Below are 17111 nucleotides of genomic sequence, written 5' to 3' on the forward strand. Positions count from 1 at the left end.
ACATGGCAGCCGCAGTAACGCCGCTCGGCTTGCTTCATATGAGGCCGCTTCAGCACTGGCTTCATGGCCGAGTCCAGAGATGGGCGTGGTAACGCAGCACTCACCAGGGTGGCCATCACTCAGGTCTGCCGTCAAGCCTTCAGCCCGTGGTCAGACTCCTCATTTTTCCGGGCCAGAGTGGCTCTAGAACAGGTGTCCAGGCCCCTGTGGTCTCCACGGATGCCTCCACCACGGGTTGGGGTGCCACGTACAACGGGCATGCAGTTTCAGGGATGTGGACGGATCTGCAACTGTATTGGCACATCAACTGCCGCAAGTTGTTGGCAGTACGTCTTGCTCTGGGCCGCCTAATAAAGCCACTACAGGGCAAAGACGTACTGGTCCGTACTGACAACATTGCGACCGTTGAGTACATCAACCGGCAAGGTGGTCTATGCCCCTGTCGCATCTCGCCGTGTATCTCCTCCTTTGGAGTCAGACGCATCTGAGGTTTTGTGCTGTTCATATTCCTGGGGTGCTCAATCGTGCAGCTGATGAGCTGTCACGACTGTCTCCACTCCCGGGAGAATGGAGACTCCATCCCCGGTCAGTCCAGCTGATATGGAGTAGTTTTGGAGCCCCATAGGTAGATCTGTTTGCCTCTCCAGAAACCACCCATTGCCAGTTGTTTTACTCTCTGACCGAGGGAACACTCGGTTCAAATGCGCTGGCTCACGGCTGGCCTCGGGGGAATACGCAAGTATGCGTTTCCCCCAGTGAGCCTACAAGTACAGAGATTGTGCAAGGTCAGGGAGGACGAGGAGCAGGTCCGGACCTGGTTCCCAGAACTGATGCTCCTCGCGACAGCCCCTCCTTGGGCCATTCCTCTGAGGAAGGACCTACTTTCTCAGAGGCAGGGCACCCTGTGGCACCCACGTCCAGATTTTTGGAGATTACATGTGTGGTCCCTGGACGGGACGCTGAGGTTCTAGGTGACCTACCTCAAGGGGTAGTGAACACCATCACTTCAGCGTGAGCGCTGTCTACGAGACAGGTGTACGCCTTGAAGTGAAACCTATTCATTGAATGGTGTTCTTCTCACCGAGAACACCCAGGTTTGGAGTATGGCGCCCAGGTTTAGGCTGGGTGCCAGATGTGTGATCCTACGGGGATCCCATGTGTAACATACCATGGCTGCTCCTAAACGGAAGCATGTGTCTTTCCCTTGGGGCCTCCCCCATTACTTTGTATAGAACAGCCCTACGGGGTTAGTGCTATGTACATCTCCACATAACTCCTCCGGGAAGAATGTGGCTTCTGCAGCGTTCGGGTCAATCTCGGCTCCTCAGCGAAAAACTGAAGTGCCTTTCGCACCTGCTGCTCATAATATACCCGCTCTGCGAGGCAGACCAGCTGTTGCAAATGATTGCACACCAATGTGCATTGGCTTGTTTAGTTTCACTCAAAGTAGATAGCTCTCTAGCGAGATTCCCTCAGTCATCATCGATGTACGATGTCCTTCAGGGAACGAGGGTTACATACGTAACCGAGACGTTTTTCATCAAATTAATGACCTTTTATTTCAATTTTGACCTAATCTCATGAATCTGATTTAGCATGTCCTAATCATGATTTTTCATCATATTAATGTCCTTTTATGTCAGTTTTGAGCTCATCTCATGATTATGATTTATCTTTACCCGTGCCTCCATCTTCTGCAGGATCTTCTTGCCTCCCTTCATGGCCGATTGCTCCTGCTCCTCCATCCGGCTGCCGGCGTCTCTGATCTGCATCTCCAGGCTCTTCCTGACGCGCTCCAGGTGTGTGACGTGTTCCTGCTCCACCCGCAGCTCCTCCGCCACACGCACCGCCTGCGGGACAGCACATCATCAGCTGGAGCATGTGTGTGTGTGTGTGTGAGTGTGTGTGTGTGTGTGTGTGCGCGCGTACCTCACAGGCTGATTTCTTGGCCTTGTCGTTGGCTGATCTCAGCTCAGTCTGCAGCTCCTCGTGCTCCTGCATCAGCTGCTGAAGATCCACCTCCAGCTTCCTCCTGCCACTCGACACACTGTGCAGCTGAGAGCAAACACACACACAGCTCCGTCACTCACTGCAGCTGAGAGCAAACACACACACAGCTCCGTCACTCACTGCAGCTGAGAGCAAACACACACACAGCTCCGTCACTCACTGCAGCTGAGAGCAAACACACACACAGCTCCGTCACTCACTGCAGCTGAGAGCAAACACACACACAGGTCTGTCACTTACAGAAGCAGCTAAAGTAATGACAGTTATGAAAATCTCTGAGCACAGCAGTGTTGAGGGTCAGGACCATAGACTGTATAAAAATATGGATGTAGTGTGTGTGACGTCACCCGTAGTGTTCCTGAAGAGCGTTTTTGAAGCCCAAAGTGGACGGAGCCGGCCGTCGCCATCTTGGCAACGCACCACTCCCGGATAAACGAAAATGGGCAAAGAGGCGGATTAGCTGAGGTGACGTGACGCTAACAGACAGCAGACAAACAGCTAATAGTGACAGCGGCAGTCCACCTGTCACTCAAGTGGCCACGCCATTATATTATGCCTTACATTTCTGCATAATTCATTTAAACGGATGAGTTATAAACAAATCCACCCCCTCACAGTTTTTATGAAGGGCAAAATTAGCTATATAGACCAAAACCACTTTTTACACCAGTCTGTAAACACATTTTTTTCTGCAGTAAAGTTGGGCCTTTTAACACGGGGGTCTATGGGATTGACTCTGGTTTGCAGCCTGTCTCTAGTGACCTGGGGCCTCATTGTGCGTAGGATCCTTACTAAAAGTGTACGTGCGCCCGAAAGCCAAAAATGGCGTACGCAAAAAAAAAATATTCAGATTTATAAAACCGTGCGTACGCCAGAACCTGCGCAGAATTCACTTTATAAATCCCGATAAATCCCAGTCAGCGGAAGATTGTGCGCACACGCGTCTCCTCCCCGAAATAACCATATATGGAGCCTTGCATATGATTATTCATCCACGTGATAACATGTTTAACGGTACAAGACATTAGGAAAATATGAAATAGCCTAATACGGATGTGCCGTCACATTAGCCTACATTAATAAAAATAATTTAGTAGCCTATCCTTGCCTTGTTTTTGAATAAATAAATCAAATAGTGTAAAATACATTTCAGAGAAAGTTTTCACAATCTTTTCCACTGACCAAATAGTATTTATTGATTTATATTTTTAATGGAAACAGATAGACTGTTGTGCATTATTTGCACGAAACTATATTTTCTCAGACAATCTGCTATAAGCAATTATCTCTTTAGTTAAAACATTAAAACACAGCATGCCAGAGGAAAAGTGTTCAAAAGCATTGCATCCACAACAAATATTTATATTTATTGAATATAAAAAATGTTGTAACTTCTCAGTAATGATTTCATGTTTAAGTGTTTAACTCCATCAATGACAATGGCATATTTAATCTAAATGTTTATATCAGAAGTAAAACAGTTTAAATCATTCTTTTATTTATTTAAACTGTTATTGTGAACATGCACTGTTTTTATGATTAGGACTCTGTCGTTAGATAGGCGTTAGTTTCACTAAACGGCCCAACGCGCTCGCTGGCGCGGACATTTAAGAAGGGATGAATATTTGCCTCAAGTGATATGCTTGCTGAGTGAAATTATATTTGTATTATCTTTCTGTACAGCCTATGTATAATTTTCTTTAGATTTTCTGACCAAAAAGACATTTAACTCCAGCTCACCATCGGTGTCGCCAAACTGCCCCGTCTCCAAAACGTTCGTACGCACGGGTCAGAGTTTGCGTGCAGGTGCGCACATTCTCCCGTCAAGTTTGTTTTTATAAATCACAACTTATGCGTCGGAAGTGGCGTCCGCAACGGTTATAAATGAGGCCCCAGTTGTTGAATAGAAGTGTAAGTCACTTCAGTGTTGGATTGAAGAGAGAGACCGGAAGGTTTCCGCTTGGTCAGTACCTGTGTGTCCAGCTGGCTGTGTCTCTCGGCTGTCTCGTGCAGCTCCATCTCCAGACTCCTGCGGATTCTCTCGGACGCCTCCAGCGCGGCTCGACTCTCCTCTCCCTCCGTGACCAGCAGGAGGCAGCGGCGCTCCATCAGTGTGTGCTCCTCCTTCAGCTGCTCCTGCACACGAGCCTCCTGCTCCAGCTGAGCCTGCTGATCCTGCAGAACACACACACACACACATCCTCTGGTGAGTGTATATACAATACAGGGTGTGTGTGAAGCGTCTAGTGCAGTAGTGTTGTGTAGTTAGTGCATGCCGCGCTGTGCTCTCTGCTTACAGCTGTTGCCGCTGGCTAGCCTTCTCGATAGAGGGTGAAAGAGGAGCCGAATGCGTAAGCCTCCTCCTGCCAGTACAGAGCCTCTCCACCACCAAGACTCCTGTAGTGCCTCCTCGGGGCCACACGCGGAAACTGGGTATCATACGGTCCCGGGCTAAACTACAGGGGCAGCTCACCGCGTCATAGGCGCGCCTCAGAGCAAGGGTCGGCTATACCTTCTTCTGGAAAGGTTCCCCCCAGGTGGAAAACCTCTTTATGGAGTAGGACTGGCCATCAAGAACACACTTCTACCAAGTCTCACAGAAACACCTGTTGGATTAGTGAAAGGCTAATGACCCTCCGTATCCCCCTGGCAAAAAAGCGTTATGCCGCATGTAAGTGCAGAAAATGTTTGTCTTTTATTTTGTATTTTTGCGTGTACGTTTCCAGGTGGTTTGGTCACATGGGTATCGGTGGGTATATACCTGGTAGTATTTCCTGTTTGGTTCATTGTGTAGAGAGGGGGTGAGTAGCGGGGAGTGCTCACTTTCTGTTGACCGTTTATACGTATCTTTATCATGTTTTACGTGGATAGTCTGTTATCATGCCAATAAAATGTTATTGGTTATTCAATGAAAGAAAACGCGTCACGGATATTTCCTGCTGCTTAGCCTCTCAGCGGCTATAGGGTGCCGCTACATTAGTCAACAGAAAACCTGCATAATTTATGGATTATGGACGCGACTTGGAAACGGCTGTTTCTGCATACAGCATGTTGTGGCGGACGTGCATCATGAAGTAGATTGACGGACACGACGCACATACAGACGGCAAACGAGGTATGTTGGCGGTTTTAATGGATTGTGCTGTATCACCGTTGTGGAAGACGCTGTTGTAGTCGTTGGATTGGAGTTGGGTTGAATGCGCTTTGTGCTGCTCGTGCATATTTATGGGCTCTCGTGTGCTGCCTTGTTACGTTCATTCATTGTTTGGCTCTGTGAGCGCGCTGTTTGAAACGGAGCTCACATTGTCCGTTGCGTTGGAGAATGATGGATTCTGAGGATATGGAGCACGCTGCTGGTAGCGGCAAACGAGAGCATAAACCCACGGCAAAAGCCCTGGTGGCTAAAATTGAAGCCTTGCAAAGGGATCGCAAGAGTAAAGTGAATAAAGTGAAGAGTTTGATTGGGTCAATGAAAGAGCTGATGATATGCGATGACAATGCGTCTCAAGTGTGTTCTATGCTGAAAACGACACAGCTGCTTATGGATGATGCATCTGCGCTGCATAAAGGAGTATTGCCTCTACTTCCTCCGGAGGAACAAAGTAAACAAAATGAATGGTTTGACTCCATTTTGGAACATTACAATGGCTTTGTGGATGACGTTAAACAATGGATGAATGAAGTTGGGAAATTGAATACCTGCACCGCTCCTTCTAATATCTGCGGGCCTGTGGTTGAGGAAGCCATATATACAACATCTCAAGGGGTTTGTGCATCTGATATTTCACCCTCTGCTGACGTGGTGTCCACGACACACAATACTCAGCCCTCTAATGTACATCTACAAGCTGGAATGGATTCTGGGAACCTCGAAAATGAAATTCAACCAATGGACAGCGCTTCAAATATAAGCAGTAAAAGATCTTCTGGAGTTACATCTCATGGGTCTCGATCATGCCGATCTTCCATTCGTCTTAAGGCTGAGGCAGAACTGGCTGCTTTATTGGCTTCTCAACAAATGCTGCAAAGGAAACATGATTTAGAGGAACAGGAGGAACTGTTGAGGAGAAGGAGGGAAAAACTGGAGTTGGAAACTAAATTAGCAGAGTCAATGGCAAGAGTAAAGGTGTATCAAGACGTTCATTCTGCATCTCATTCATCTGCGGATAGGACTATGTCGAAACCCCTTCATTCGGTGGCGGAACCATTTGTTCCTTCTGCTAATGTGCCATCAGCATCAGAGTCCATACCTGTAACACGTACATCACATGTCGATAATATACAAAGGATTTCAAATTATTCTCTATCTCAGTCAGGACAACAACAATCAACAAGATCTAAAATGAAACCTTCACAATCTACATTGCCTAATAGGTCATCATTGGATAATCAGAATAGTGAATATGCTCATGGGTCAGGATCAAGTTTTCAAATTGACGCAAGCCATACAAGCATGCTTCAGCTTATGGGTAAGCAGAATGAAATAGCTACCCTATTGGTTAAACAGCATAACTTGTCTTCACTTCCACCCAGAGAAATACAGTACTTTGATGGAGATCCATTGCGCTTTCATGAGTTTATGCGCACATTTGAGGAAGTTGTGGAAAAGAAGGCAGACAACCCAGGAGATTGTCTGCACTTTCTGGAGCAATATACACGAGGACAGTCGAAAGAACTTGTCAGAAGTTGCCAGCTCATGACCCCGTTACAAGGTTACTTAAAGGCTAAGGCATTGCTTAAGGAGAACTTTGGTAATGAGGTAAAAATTGCTTCGTCATATATGGAAAAGGCTCTTTCATGAAAAGCTATAAAATCTGAAGATGCTAAGTCTCTGCAAGAGTATGGTCTTTTCCTAAGGAGTTGTTGCAACGCTATGCAAGATATTAACTATATGAATGAGCTGAATTTCACCACTAACATGCAAATTATCCTCTCAAAGCTTCCTTATAAACTCAAAGACAGATGGAGAGTCGTTGCATATGAGTTAAAGGAGCGACGCCACAATCAAACCACCTTTTCTGATGTTGTTGACTTCATCGAGAAACAAGTAAAAATTCTATCTGACCCTGTATTTGGTAATATTCAGGATGTATCACCTGCTGGAGGTAGGAAGACTAATTTCAAAGCAAGTCAGCCAAAAACTAGAAGCAGCTTTGCAACCACTGTCACTGCTATACCTGAAATGAAAGAACACCATAAGATATCAACCAACAGAACCTGTCTCTTTTGTAGTGGTGAACACATACTGGATGTCTGTAATAAACTTATCAGAAAAAGCCATAGAGAAAAGATGAACTTTCTGATGACGAGAGGAATTTGCTTTGGCTGCTTGCATACAGGTCACCTCAGTAGGGACTGCAAAAGGAGAAGTATCTGTAATATATGTAGTCTTAAACACCCCAGTCTTCTTCACATTTATTCTCATGAGAAGGTAGATACTTTGGACCAGAAGAAAGCTGAGTTCAATTCAGCAGTAGCTAGTGCCATGGTCTCTCTCCAAACTAGTGGGCTTACTGGGGCTGGTAACGACAGCTGTGCGTTACCTATCGTTCCAGTTTGTGTTAAATCAAGAAAGGGAAACAGTGTGGTGAGGACGTATGCTTTTCTTGATTCTGGAAGTTCTGCTTCTTTCTGTACGGAAAGTTTGATGAACAAGCTCAATCTCCCCGGAAAGAGAGTTAATATTCTTCTCAGAACTATGAGTCAAGATAAATCAGTCGGTAGCTACGTTCTAAAGGATTTAGAGATTTCTGGGTTGAGTCAAGAATATTACTGTGCATTGCCCGAAGTGTATACTCAAAAGAGCATGCCTGTGACCACAGCAAATATCGCCTCACAGAAAGATCTTGAACGTTGGCCTTATTTGAGTCATATTTGTCTACCTATGATTAATGCTGGCATTGAGCTTTTGATTGGAGCTAATGTTCCAGAAGCACTGGAGCCTTGGGAGGTCATACGTAGTCAAAATAATGGCCCATATGCTGTAAGGACCCTGTTCGGATGGACTGTTAACGGACCACTTAAAGGAGTAGGCATGAATGGAGATGATGCTGCCAACCAACTTCCTGTGACTGTGAATAGGATTGCAGTAATGAAGTTGGAAGAGTTGTGGAAGCAGCAATTTAAGGCCGATTTTCCAGAGACTGCTCATGAAGAAATGGTAGGAACATCTAAAGAAGATCAGCAGTTTATGAATTTTGTGTCCAATTCAGCAAGACTGATTAAGGGTCATTATTACATCGGTCTACCATTCAGAAATGCTGAAGTAGTCATGCCTATGAACAGGAGAATTGCAGAACAACGTGCTTTAACTCTTCAAAAAAGGTTTAAAGTGAATTCTTCCTTTCATGCAGATTACACCACCTTTATGGAGGATGTGATCCATAAGGGTTATGCAGAAAGGGTACCGGCGGCTGAACTGGAGAGACGTGACGGACGTCTGTGGTATTTGCCCCATCACGGTGTATATCATCTCAAGAAACACAAGATTAGGGTTGTGTTTGATTGTGGAGCTTCTTATCAGGGTACATCACTGAATAGCAAGCTTCTACAAGGTCCAGACTTAACCAGTTCACTGGTGAGTGTACTTCTACGATTTAGGCTGGAACCTGTTGCCTTGATGGCCGACATTGAAGCCATGTTCCATCAAATCAGAGTTCACCCAGAAGATTGTGATCTCTTGAGATTTCTGTGGTGGCCAGAAGGTAATGTAAACGGCAGTCTGGAGGAATACAGAATGGTGGTCCATCTATTTGGGGCTACATCATCACCAAGTTGCTCGAGTTTTGCATTGAGGAAATGTGCAATGGATCAAAAGGATCTATTCGACCCCAAGACAATGGATGTCGTTTTCAATAATTTCTATGTGGATGACTGCCTTGTTTCCGTATCTTCCGAATCAGATGCTGTTCAGTTGTACAAGGATCTTACTAGTATGTGTGCTAAAGGTGGATTTCGTTTAACAAAATGGACGAGCAACAGCCGTGCTGTATTGGGTGTAGTACCTGAGAAGGACAGAGAGAAAAAGGTAAAGGATTTGGATTTCGATCGTGACACTTTGAAACTTTGTTCCAGTGGAACGAGCATTAGGAGTGCAATGGTGTGCTGAATCGGATGCCTTTCAATTCAAAGTGGTAGTCAAAGATAGACCTCTTACCAGGAGAGGAATTCTCTCAGTGGTTAGTTCCATTTACGATCCTTTGGGGTTCTTGTCACCTGTGATTCTGTCTGCCAAGAGGATACTACAAGATCTATGTAGGGAGGGAATTGGATGGGACAATGAAATTCCATCAGTGTATGTTCAACGTTGGATGAACTGGCTGGATGATCTGCATCACTTGGAGAGTTTTGAGGTCAGAAGATGTTTGAAGCCTGATGGGTTTGGAGATGTAATTTCTGCTCAAATGCATCATTTTTCAGATGCTAGCGAGCAAGGATATGGCGTGGTATCCTATTTGCTGCTCCATAATGACCAACAACAGGCATATTCTACCCTCTTAGTAAGCAAGGCAAGAGTTACACCATTAAGATCCATTACAATCCCTCGCCTGGAACTTACAGCTGCCACTCTTGCAAGCCGTATTGACAAGATCTGGATGAAAGAACTCAAGATGCCCTTTCAGAACTCCGTGTTTTGGACTGACAGTACTTCGGTACTCAAATACCTTCGAAATAGCTCCTCAAGATTTAAGTGCTTTGTGGCTAATAGAGTGTCCGAAATCCTGAAGGCTTCCGATGTAGAACAATGGAGGTACGTGAATTCGTCAAGTAATCCAGCAGATTTGGCGTCTAGAGGAGTGAAGGCGGATTCACTTTTGAAGAACGAGACGTGGATTTCTGGTCCCGCATTTCTCGTTCGATCACAAAAGGAGTGGCCTATGGACCCCACCTATAGGGATGTAATATTGCCTCGTGACCCTGAGATTAAAAGGAGTGCTTTGGTAAACATGATAGAAGTCAATGAAAATCCTGACTCCATATCATATCTCTTTGATTACTTCTCCTCTTGGATTCGACTAAAGAAAGCCGTAGCATGGATCCTTCGTTTGAGACGAATCTTGATGGATCGTAGCAAGGAAAGGAAACGACTGCAGACTGTTCTTGTCTGCTCTGATATAGATCCATATCAACAAGAGATGATTATTAATCAGGAGATGCAGAAGTTTGAACCTACAGTGCGTAAGGACTTACTTTCGTTGGAAGAATTGGAAAGGGCCGAAATGGAAATCATTCGACTTTCTCAAAGAAAGAGATTCCCGGAGGAACTAAATAGTCTACGAAAGTGTGGAGTAGTCAAGCGAAATAGTCCTCTTTATAGTCTTAATCCAATACTTCAGTGTGATATCATCAAGGTTGGTGGACGTCTTGATAACGCATTGATTCCTGAACACTCTAAACACCCAATTATATTGGCAAAGGACTTACACATTTCTAACCTAATCCTGCGACAAATTCATGAAGAAGTGGGACATAGTGGACGGAATTTCATGCTGGCAACTCTTCGACAGCGATATTGGATCCCTGGAGCTAGCGTAGCCATAAGAACATTTCTGTCAAAATGTGTAGTGTGTAAAAGGTTTAACGCAATTGCAGGTCATCAACAGATGGCTGATTTACCTCATGATCGAGTCTCATCAGACAAACCACCCTTTACTCATGTTGGACTGGATTGTTTCGGTCCATTTGAAGTAAAGAGAGGAAGAACCACTCTAAAGCGTTATGGAGTCATTTTCACCTGCTTGAACATTAGAGCCGTTCACATTGAGATGGTTGCATCACTGGACACCGACTCATTCATTCACGCACTCAGACGTTTTATCGCCCGACGAGGACAAGTGGCTGAAATACGTTCAGATAATGGAACGAACTTCGTCGGGGCCGATCGTGAATTAAAAGAGGCGATACAAAATTGGAACCACAGTCAGATAAACGACGTTCTTCTACAAAAGAAAATTAAATGGACTTTCAATCCTCCTACCGGTTCACACCACGGAGGTATCTGGGAAAGGCTCATCAGATCAATAAAGAAAATACTGAACTCCATTCTTCGAGGGCAAAGTCTGAATGAAGAAGGTCTTCATACTTTCTTGTGTGAAGTAGAGTCTATACTTAACAACCGACCCATAACTAGATCATCTTTGGATCCTGACGACATGGAAGCTTTAACACCTAATCATCTTCTCCTTCTAAAAACAAAGCTTACATTACCACCTGGATTGTTTGAGCAGGAAGATTTGTATGCTCGTCGAAGATGGCGTCAAATTCAGTATTTAGCCAACCAATTTTGGAAAAGATGGATCTGTGAATATCTACCTTTACTACAAGAACGACAAAAGTGGATGGTAAAGACACGGAACTATCAGTTGGGAGATGTTGTACTGATGATGGATGAAAACGCACCAAGAAGTTCCTGGATCATGGGTAAAATTATTCACGTGATAACAGACAAAAAAGGATTCACACGGCAAGTTAAGATCAAGACTATGAGTACCTGCTTGACCAGGCCAATTACAAAAATTTGTCGTCTTCTTGAAGCTGAGGAATCTAAAGATTAGCTATGACTGACATTTGAGAGCTCTCAACTGACTTTTTTGACTTGACCTTTTTGACTTGGACTTGATCGAATTACTGACTTTACTGACTTAGACTTGACTTTTACATTAACTTTACTCCAACTTTACAATGATGAACGTTTGAGCGCTCTGGACATTCTTGCACACGTTTTTTCACATTTCCTTAAGCAATGAAAAAAAGAAGAAAAAAAAAAAGGAAAAAGAAAATCATGTATAACAATTAATTATGTAATGTATGTTAATATTGTTCATATTTTGATTGTGTCTATGATTATTGCAGGTTTATTGTGTAATAATCAGGGGCTGGAATGTAAGTGCAGAAAATGTTTGTCTTTTATTTTGTATTTTTGCGTGTACGTTTCCAGGTGGTTTGGTCACATGGGTATCGGTGGGTATATACCTGGTAGTATTTCCTGTTTGGTTCATTGTGTAGAGAGGGGGTGAGTAGCGGGGAGTGCTCACTTTCTGTTGACCGTTTATACGTATCTTTATCATGTTTTACGTGGATAGTCTGTTATCATGCCAATAAAATGTTATTGGTTATTCAATGAAAGAAAACGCGTCACGGATATTTCCTGCTGCTTAGCCTCTCAGCGGCTATAGGGTGCCGCTACACCGCACTTCTCAGTGACTGCACCAACTTTGCCATCTGGAAATGAGCCCAAGGAATGCTTTTATCAAGCGCTGGATGAAACTCTTTGCAGAATCCCTAAGAGTGATAAGAACCTCCTGCAGGGGACTATTTTTTCCAGCGGAAGGAAGACTTTTAGTGATTTTACTTCATGAAAGTCGCACTAATACATATATTTTGGCTTTAAAATTTGTATTGTGTGGTAACCGTTTTATAAAAGCAATAAGGTACTCGAGGCTAGTGCTGTATCGTGAATGCCTCTCGTACCTTATTGCTTATGTATTGTATATTACCTACTTGTATTACTATTACTATCATTTTCTATCATTTGTATTTTTCAAATTTTCTATTATTATCTCTTTTTTCCTTTTAATTGATGTGTCTTATCTTTGGTTTTGGTCTTAATGTAACAAAAGAAAAAAGTGTCTATACTTTGTAATACTCTATTTTGTTGTAATAACATTTGTTTTGACCATGAATCTCACAGGAGGATGATGCTGATATCGGGGTCACGGCATTAGAGTGAGGAAGAGACCTTGATCTGCTGCTGCATCTTCTTCACGCTCTTCATCATCTCAGCGCTGCTCTTCTTCATCTGCTCCACCTGCAGCTCCAGCTCGCTCTGATCGGCCTCCATCTTCTTCTTGAGCCGCGCCGACTCCACCCGCAGCTTCAGCTCCACCTCCAGACTGGCCTGGACCGCCTCCAGCGCCCTCTGGTGGCTCTTCCTGCACACACACACACACACACACACACACACACGGAATGAACATATTCACAGGTGAAACTGGAAAAATTAGAATATGGTGCAAAAGTTCATTTATTTCAGTAATTCAACATAAAAGGTGAAACTAATATATTATATAGACTCATTACATGCAAAGTGAGATATTTCAAGCCTTTATTTGTTATAATGTTGATGATTATGGCTCTTATAAAAACCCCAAATTCAAAATTAGAATATTGTGAAAAGGTTTTCATAAGCTATAAGCCATAATCAATTTTATTAACTTTTTTTACAACAAAAATCAACCATCACTAAATAAGCCTTTGAGCTTTTTTTATTTTGTTATTTAGGTTTAATTTATATTTATTTCAGTTTCTGTTTTTTCCAGTTAATAATTTTTAGTCCTTAAGTTTATTCCAAAGGCAACATTTCTAATTTACGTTTTAAGTTTTTCACCGTCTTTATTTCAATGAAAATAATTTATGTCAAGTAGTTTTAGTTAATAATTACCCTGGTAACAACATCAGATTTTCACTTATCAATTACTGTGGGCAACAGAATTTACAATAGTGATATTAAATCGCAATATCTATATCTATAAGATAAATAAATAATGCCATCAGTCATAATTAAGCCTGTTTATTTTTATTTTTTTTCTTCAGTATCCTGATATAATTTTTTTTTAAAAAATAAATACATATAATTTATATTTAGCTGTTTATTTTATGTTTATTTTCCTTTCTGCCAGTGAATGACACTCAGGATGTGGAAACGGACAGATTAAAGCTGATCAGCAGAGAACAAGAGATCAAGTTACTCACGTAATGATTATTCCATGTCAGTGAAAGGCAGGAAATAAAGTATGAGGTGGAGAAAACAGAAGGATTAAAGGACTGACTGATTAGAGGCAGAAGAGGTTATTTCAGTGATGATGAAGATGATGAAGATGACGATACCTGTTGGCCTCGGCCTCCTCCTCCTTCTCCTGAAGTCTTCGCTCCACGTCTGCTTTAATCTGAGACACTTCCAGCTGCAAACGCAGAACCTTCGTCTCCTCGGCCTGCAGAAACACACACACATACACACACACACACACACACACACACACACACACACACACACACACACACACACACACACACACACACACACACACACACACACACTCAAACTCAGCGCTTCAGAAACATCTGCAGGAAATGCACAAAGCCAGCTTGTTTCTGACAGAGTTTTGTCTTGCAATTAAATTCTGACTTTATTTTTTGCAATTGCAAAATTATTAAAAGATATAAACACGTGAAAAGTTGCAATTACTTTTATTTTTTTATTATGTGGCGGAAACCAGCTTCCATATGATTCTGTGATTTAATATATATATATATATAAATTAGAATCATTAAAACCAACAAATATTTTGAGATTGAATATGATTTTCATATTCACGTTTTGGGAATTAAATCGAGTTTTTCAATAACTGAAGATTATATCAAAGTAATAACTGAACCTTATTTACAGTTTTGTGAGAGTTTCCTCTGTAATCATAAGTAAAGTACGTGAAGTGTGTGTCAGACCTCCAGCGCCGCCTCCGACTCCTCGAGCGACGCCTGCAGCTCTTCTTTCTCCATCTCCATCTTCTTCTTCATCTTCTGCAGCTCGTGGACGCTCTTCCCTCCATCCGAGAGCTGGTCTGTGAGATCCACCATCTCCTCTGAAACACACGCACGACACGATCACTGAGAGTTACAGCAAACACTCGTACGACACGATCACTGAGAGTTACAGCAAACACTCGTACGACACGATCACTGAGAGTTACAGCAAACACACGTACGACACGATCACTGAGAGTTACAGCAAACACTCGTACGACACGATCACTGAGAGTTACAGCAAACACTCGTACGACACGATCACAGAGAGTTACAGCAAACACTCGTACGACACGATCACTGAGAGTTACAGCAAACACACGCACGACACGATCACTGAGAGTTACAGCAAACACTCGTACGACACGATCACTGAGAGTTACAGCAAACACTCGCACGACACGATCACTGAGAGTTACAGCAAACACTCGTACGACACGATCACTGAGAGTTACAGCAAACACTCGCACGACACGATCACTGAGAGTTACAGCAAACACTCGTACGACACGATCACTGAGAGTTACAGCAAACACACGTACGACACGATCACTGAGAGTTACAGCAAACACTCGTACGACACGATCACTGAGAGTTACAGCAAACACTCGTACGACACGATCACTGAGAGTTACAGCAAACACTCGTACGACACGATCACAGAGAGTTACAGCAAACACTCGTACGACACGATCACTGAGAGTTACAGCAAACACTCGTACGACACGATCACTGAGAGTTACAGCAAACACTCGTACGACACGATCACTGAGAGTTACAGCAAACACTCGTACGACACGATCACTGAGAGTTACAGCAAACACTCGTACGACACGATCACTAAGAGTTACAGCAAACACTCGTACGACACGATCACAGAGAGTTACAGCAAACACTCGTACGACACGATCACTGAGAGTTACAGCAAACACTCGTACGACACGATCACTGAGAGTTACAGCAAACACACGTACGACACGATCACTGAGAGTTACAGCAAACACTCGTACGACACGATCACTGAGAGTTACAGCAAACACTCGTACGACACGATCACTAAGAGTTACAGCAAACACTCGTACGACACGATCACAGAGAGTTACAGCAAACACTCGTACGACACGATCACTGAGAGTTACAGCAAACACACGTACGACACGATCACTGAGAGTTACAGCAAACACACGTACGACACGATCACTGAGAGTTACAGCAAACACTCGTACGACACGATCACTGAGAGTTACAGCAAACACTCGTACGACACGATCACTGAGAGTTACAGCAAACACTCGTACGACACGATCACTGAGAGTTACAGCAAACACTCGTACGACACGATCACTGAGAGTTACAGCAAACACTCGTACGACACGATCACTGAGAGTTACAGCAAACACACGTACGACACGATCACTGAGAGTTACAGCAAACACTCGTACGACACGATCACTGAGAGTTACAGCAAACACTCGTACGACACGATCACTGAGAGTTACAGCAAACACTCGTACGACACGATCACTGAGAGTTACAGCAAACACTCGTACGACACGATCACTGAGAGTTACAGCAAACACTCGTACGACACGATCACTGAGAGTTACAGCAAACACTCGTACGACACGATCACTGAGAGTTACAGCAAACACACGTACGACACGATCACTGAGAGTTACAGCAAACACTCGTACGACACGATCACTGAGAGTTACAGCAAACACACGTACGACACGATCACTGAGAGTTACAGCAAACACACGTACGACACGATCACTGAGAGTTACAGCAAACACACGTACGACACGATCACTGAGAGTTACAGCAAACACTCGTACGACACGATCACTGAGAGTTACAGCAAACACTCGTACGACACGATCACTGAGAGTTACAGCAAACACTCGTACGACACGATCACTGAGAGTTACAGCAAACACTCGTACGACACGATCACTGAGAGTTACAGCAAACACTCGTACGACACGATCACTGAGAGTTACAGCAAACACTCGTACGACACGATCACTGAGAGTTACAGCAAACACTCGTACGACACGATCACTGAGAGTTACAGCAAACACTCGTACGACACGATCACTGAGAGTTACAGCAAACACACGTACGACACGATCACAGAGAGTTACAGCAAACACTCGTACGACACGATCACTGAGAGTTACAGCAAACACACGTACGACACGATCACTGAGAGTTACAGCAAACACTCGTACGACACGATCACAGAGAGTTACAGCAAACACTCGTACGACACGATCACAGAGAGTTACAGCAAACACTCGTACGACACGATCACTGAGAGTTACAGCAAACACTCGTACGACACGATCACTGAGAGTTACAGCAAACACTCGTACGACACGATCACTGAGAGTTACAGCAAACACTCGTACGACACGATCACTGAGAGTTACAGCAAACACTCGTACGACACGATCACTGAGAGTTACAGCAAACACTCGTACGACACGATCACTGAGAGTTACAGCAAACACTCGTAC

At 43.8% G+C, this 17111-nt stretch overlaps 1 protein-coding gene across 3 annotated transcripts in view; it reads right to left on the bottom strand.

Annotated features, from left to right (window-relative positions):
- The window catches only part of LOC130096656 (putative uncharacterized protein MYH16), a 329204-nt gene extending 314550 nt beyond the window's left edge, over positions 1-14654 (bottom strand). For all 3 annotated transcript variants that reach the window (XM_056263253.1, XM_056263252.1, XM_056263254.1), the window contains exons 1-6: positions 14512-14654; positions 13897-14000; positions 12749-12941; positions 3982-4185; positions 1930-2055; positions 1680-1850 (exon numbers count right to left, since the gene is read on the bottom strand). In XM_056263253.1, the coding sequence (XP_056119228.1) occupies positions 1680-1850; positions 1930-2055; positions 3982-4185; positions 12749-12941; positions 13897-14000; positions 14512-14643 (930 nt within the window). In that variant the 5' untranslated portion in view covers positions 14644-14654. The remainder of the gene's footprint in view (positions 1-1679; positions 1851-1929; positions 2056-3981; positions 4186-12748; positions 12942-13896; positions 14001-14511) is intronic.
- Between the last annotated feature and the right edge of the window lie 2457 nt (positions 14655-17111).

The sequence above is a fragment of the Rhinichthys klamathensis genome, unplaced genomic scaffold, assembly GCF_029890125.1.
Source record: "Rhinichthys klamathensis goyatoka isolate OS25496 unplaced genomic scaffold, OSU_Roscu_1.1 h1tg000204l_1, whole genome shotgun sequence".
Classification (NCBI taxonomy): Eukaryota; Metazoa; Chordata; class Actinopteri; order Cypriniformes; family Leuciscidae; genus Rhinichthys; species Rhinichthys klamathensis.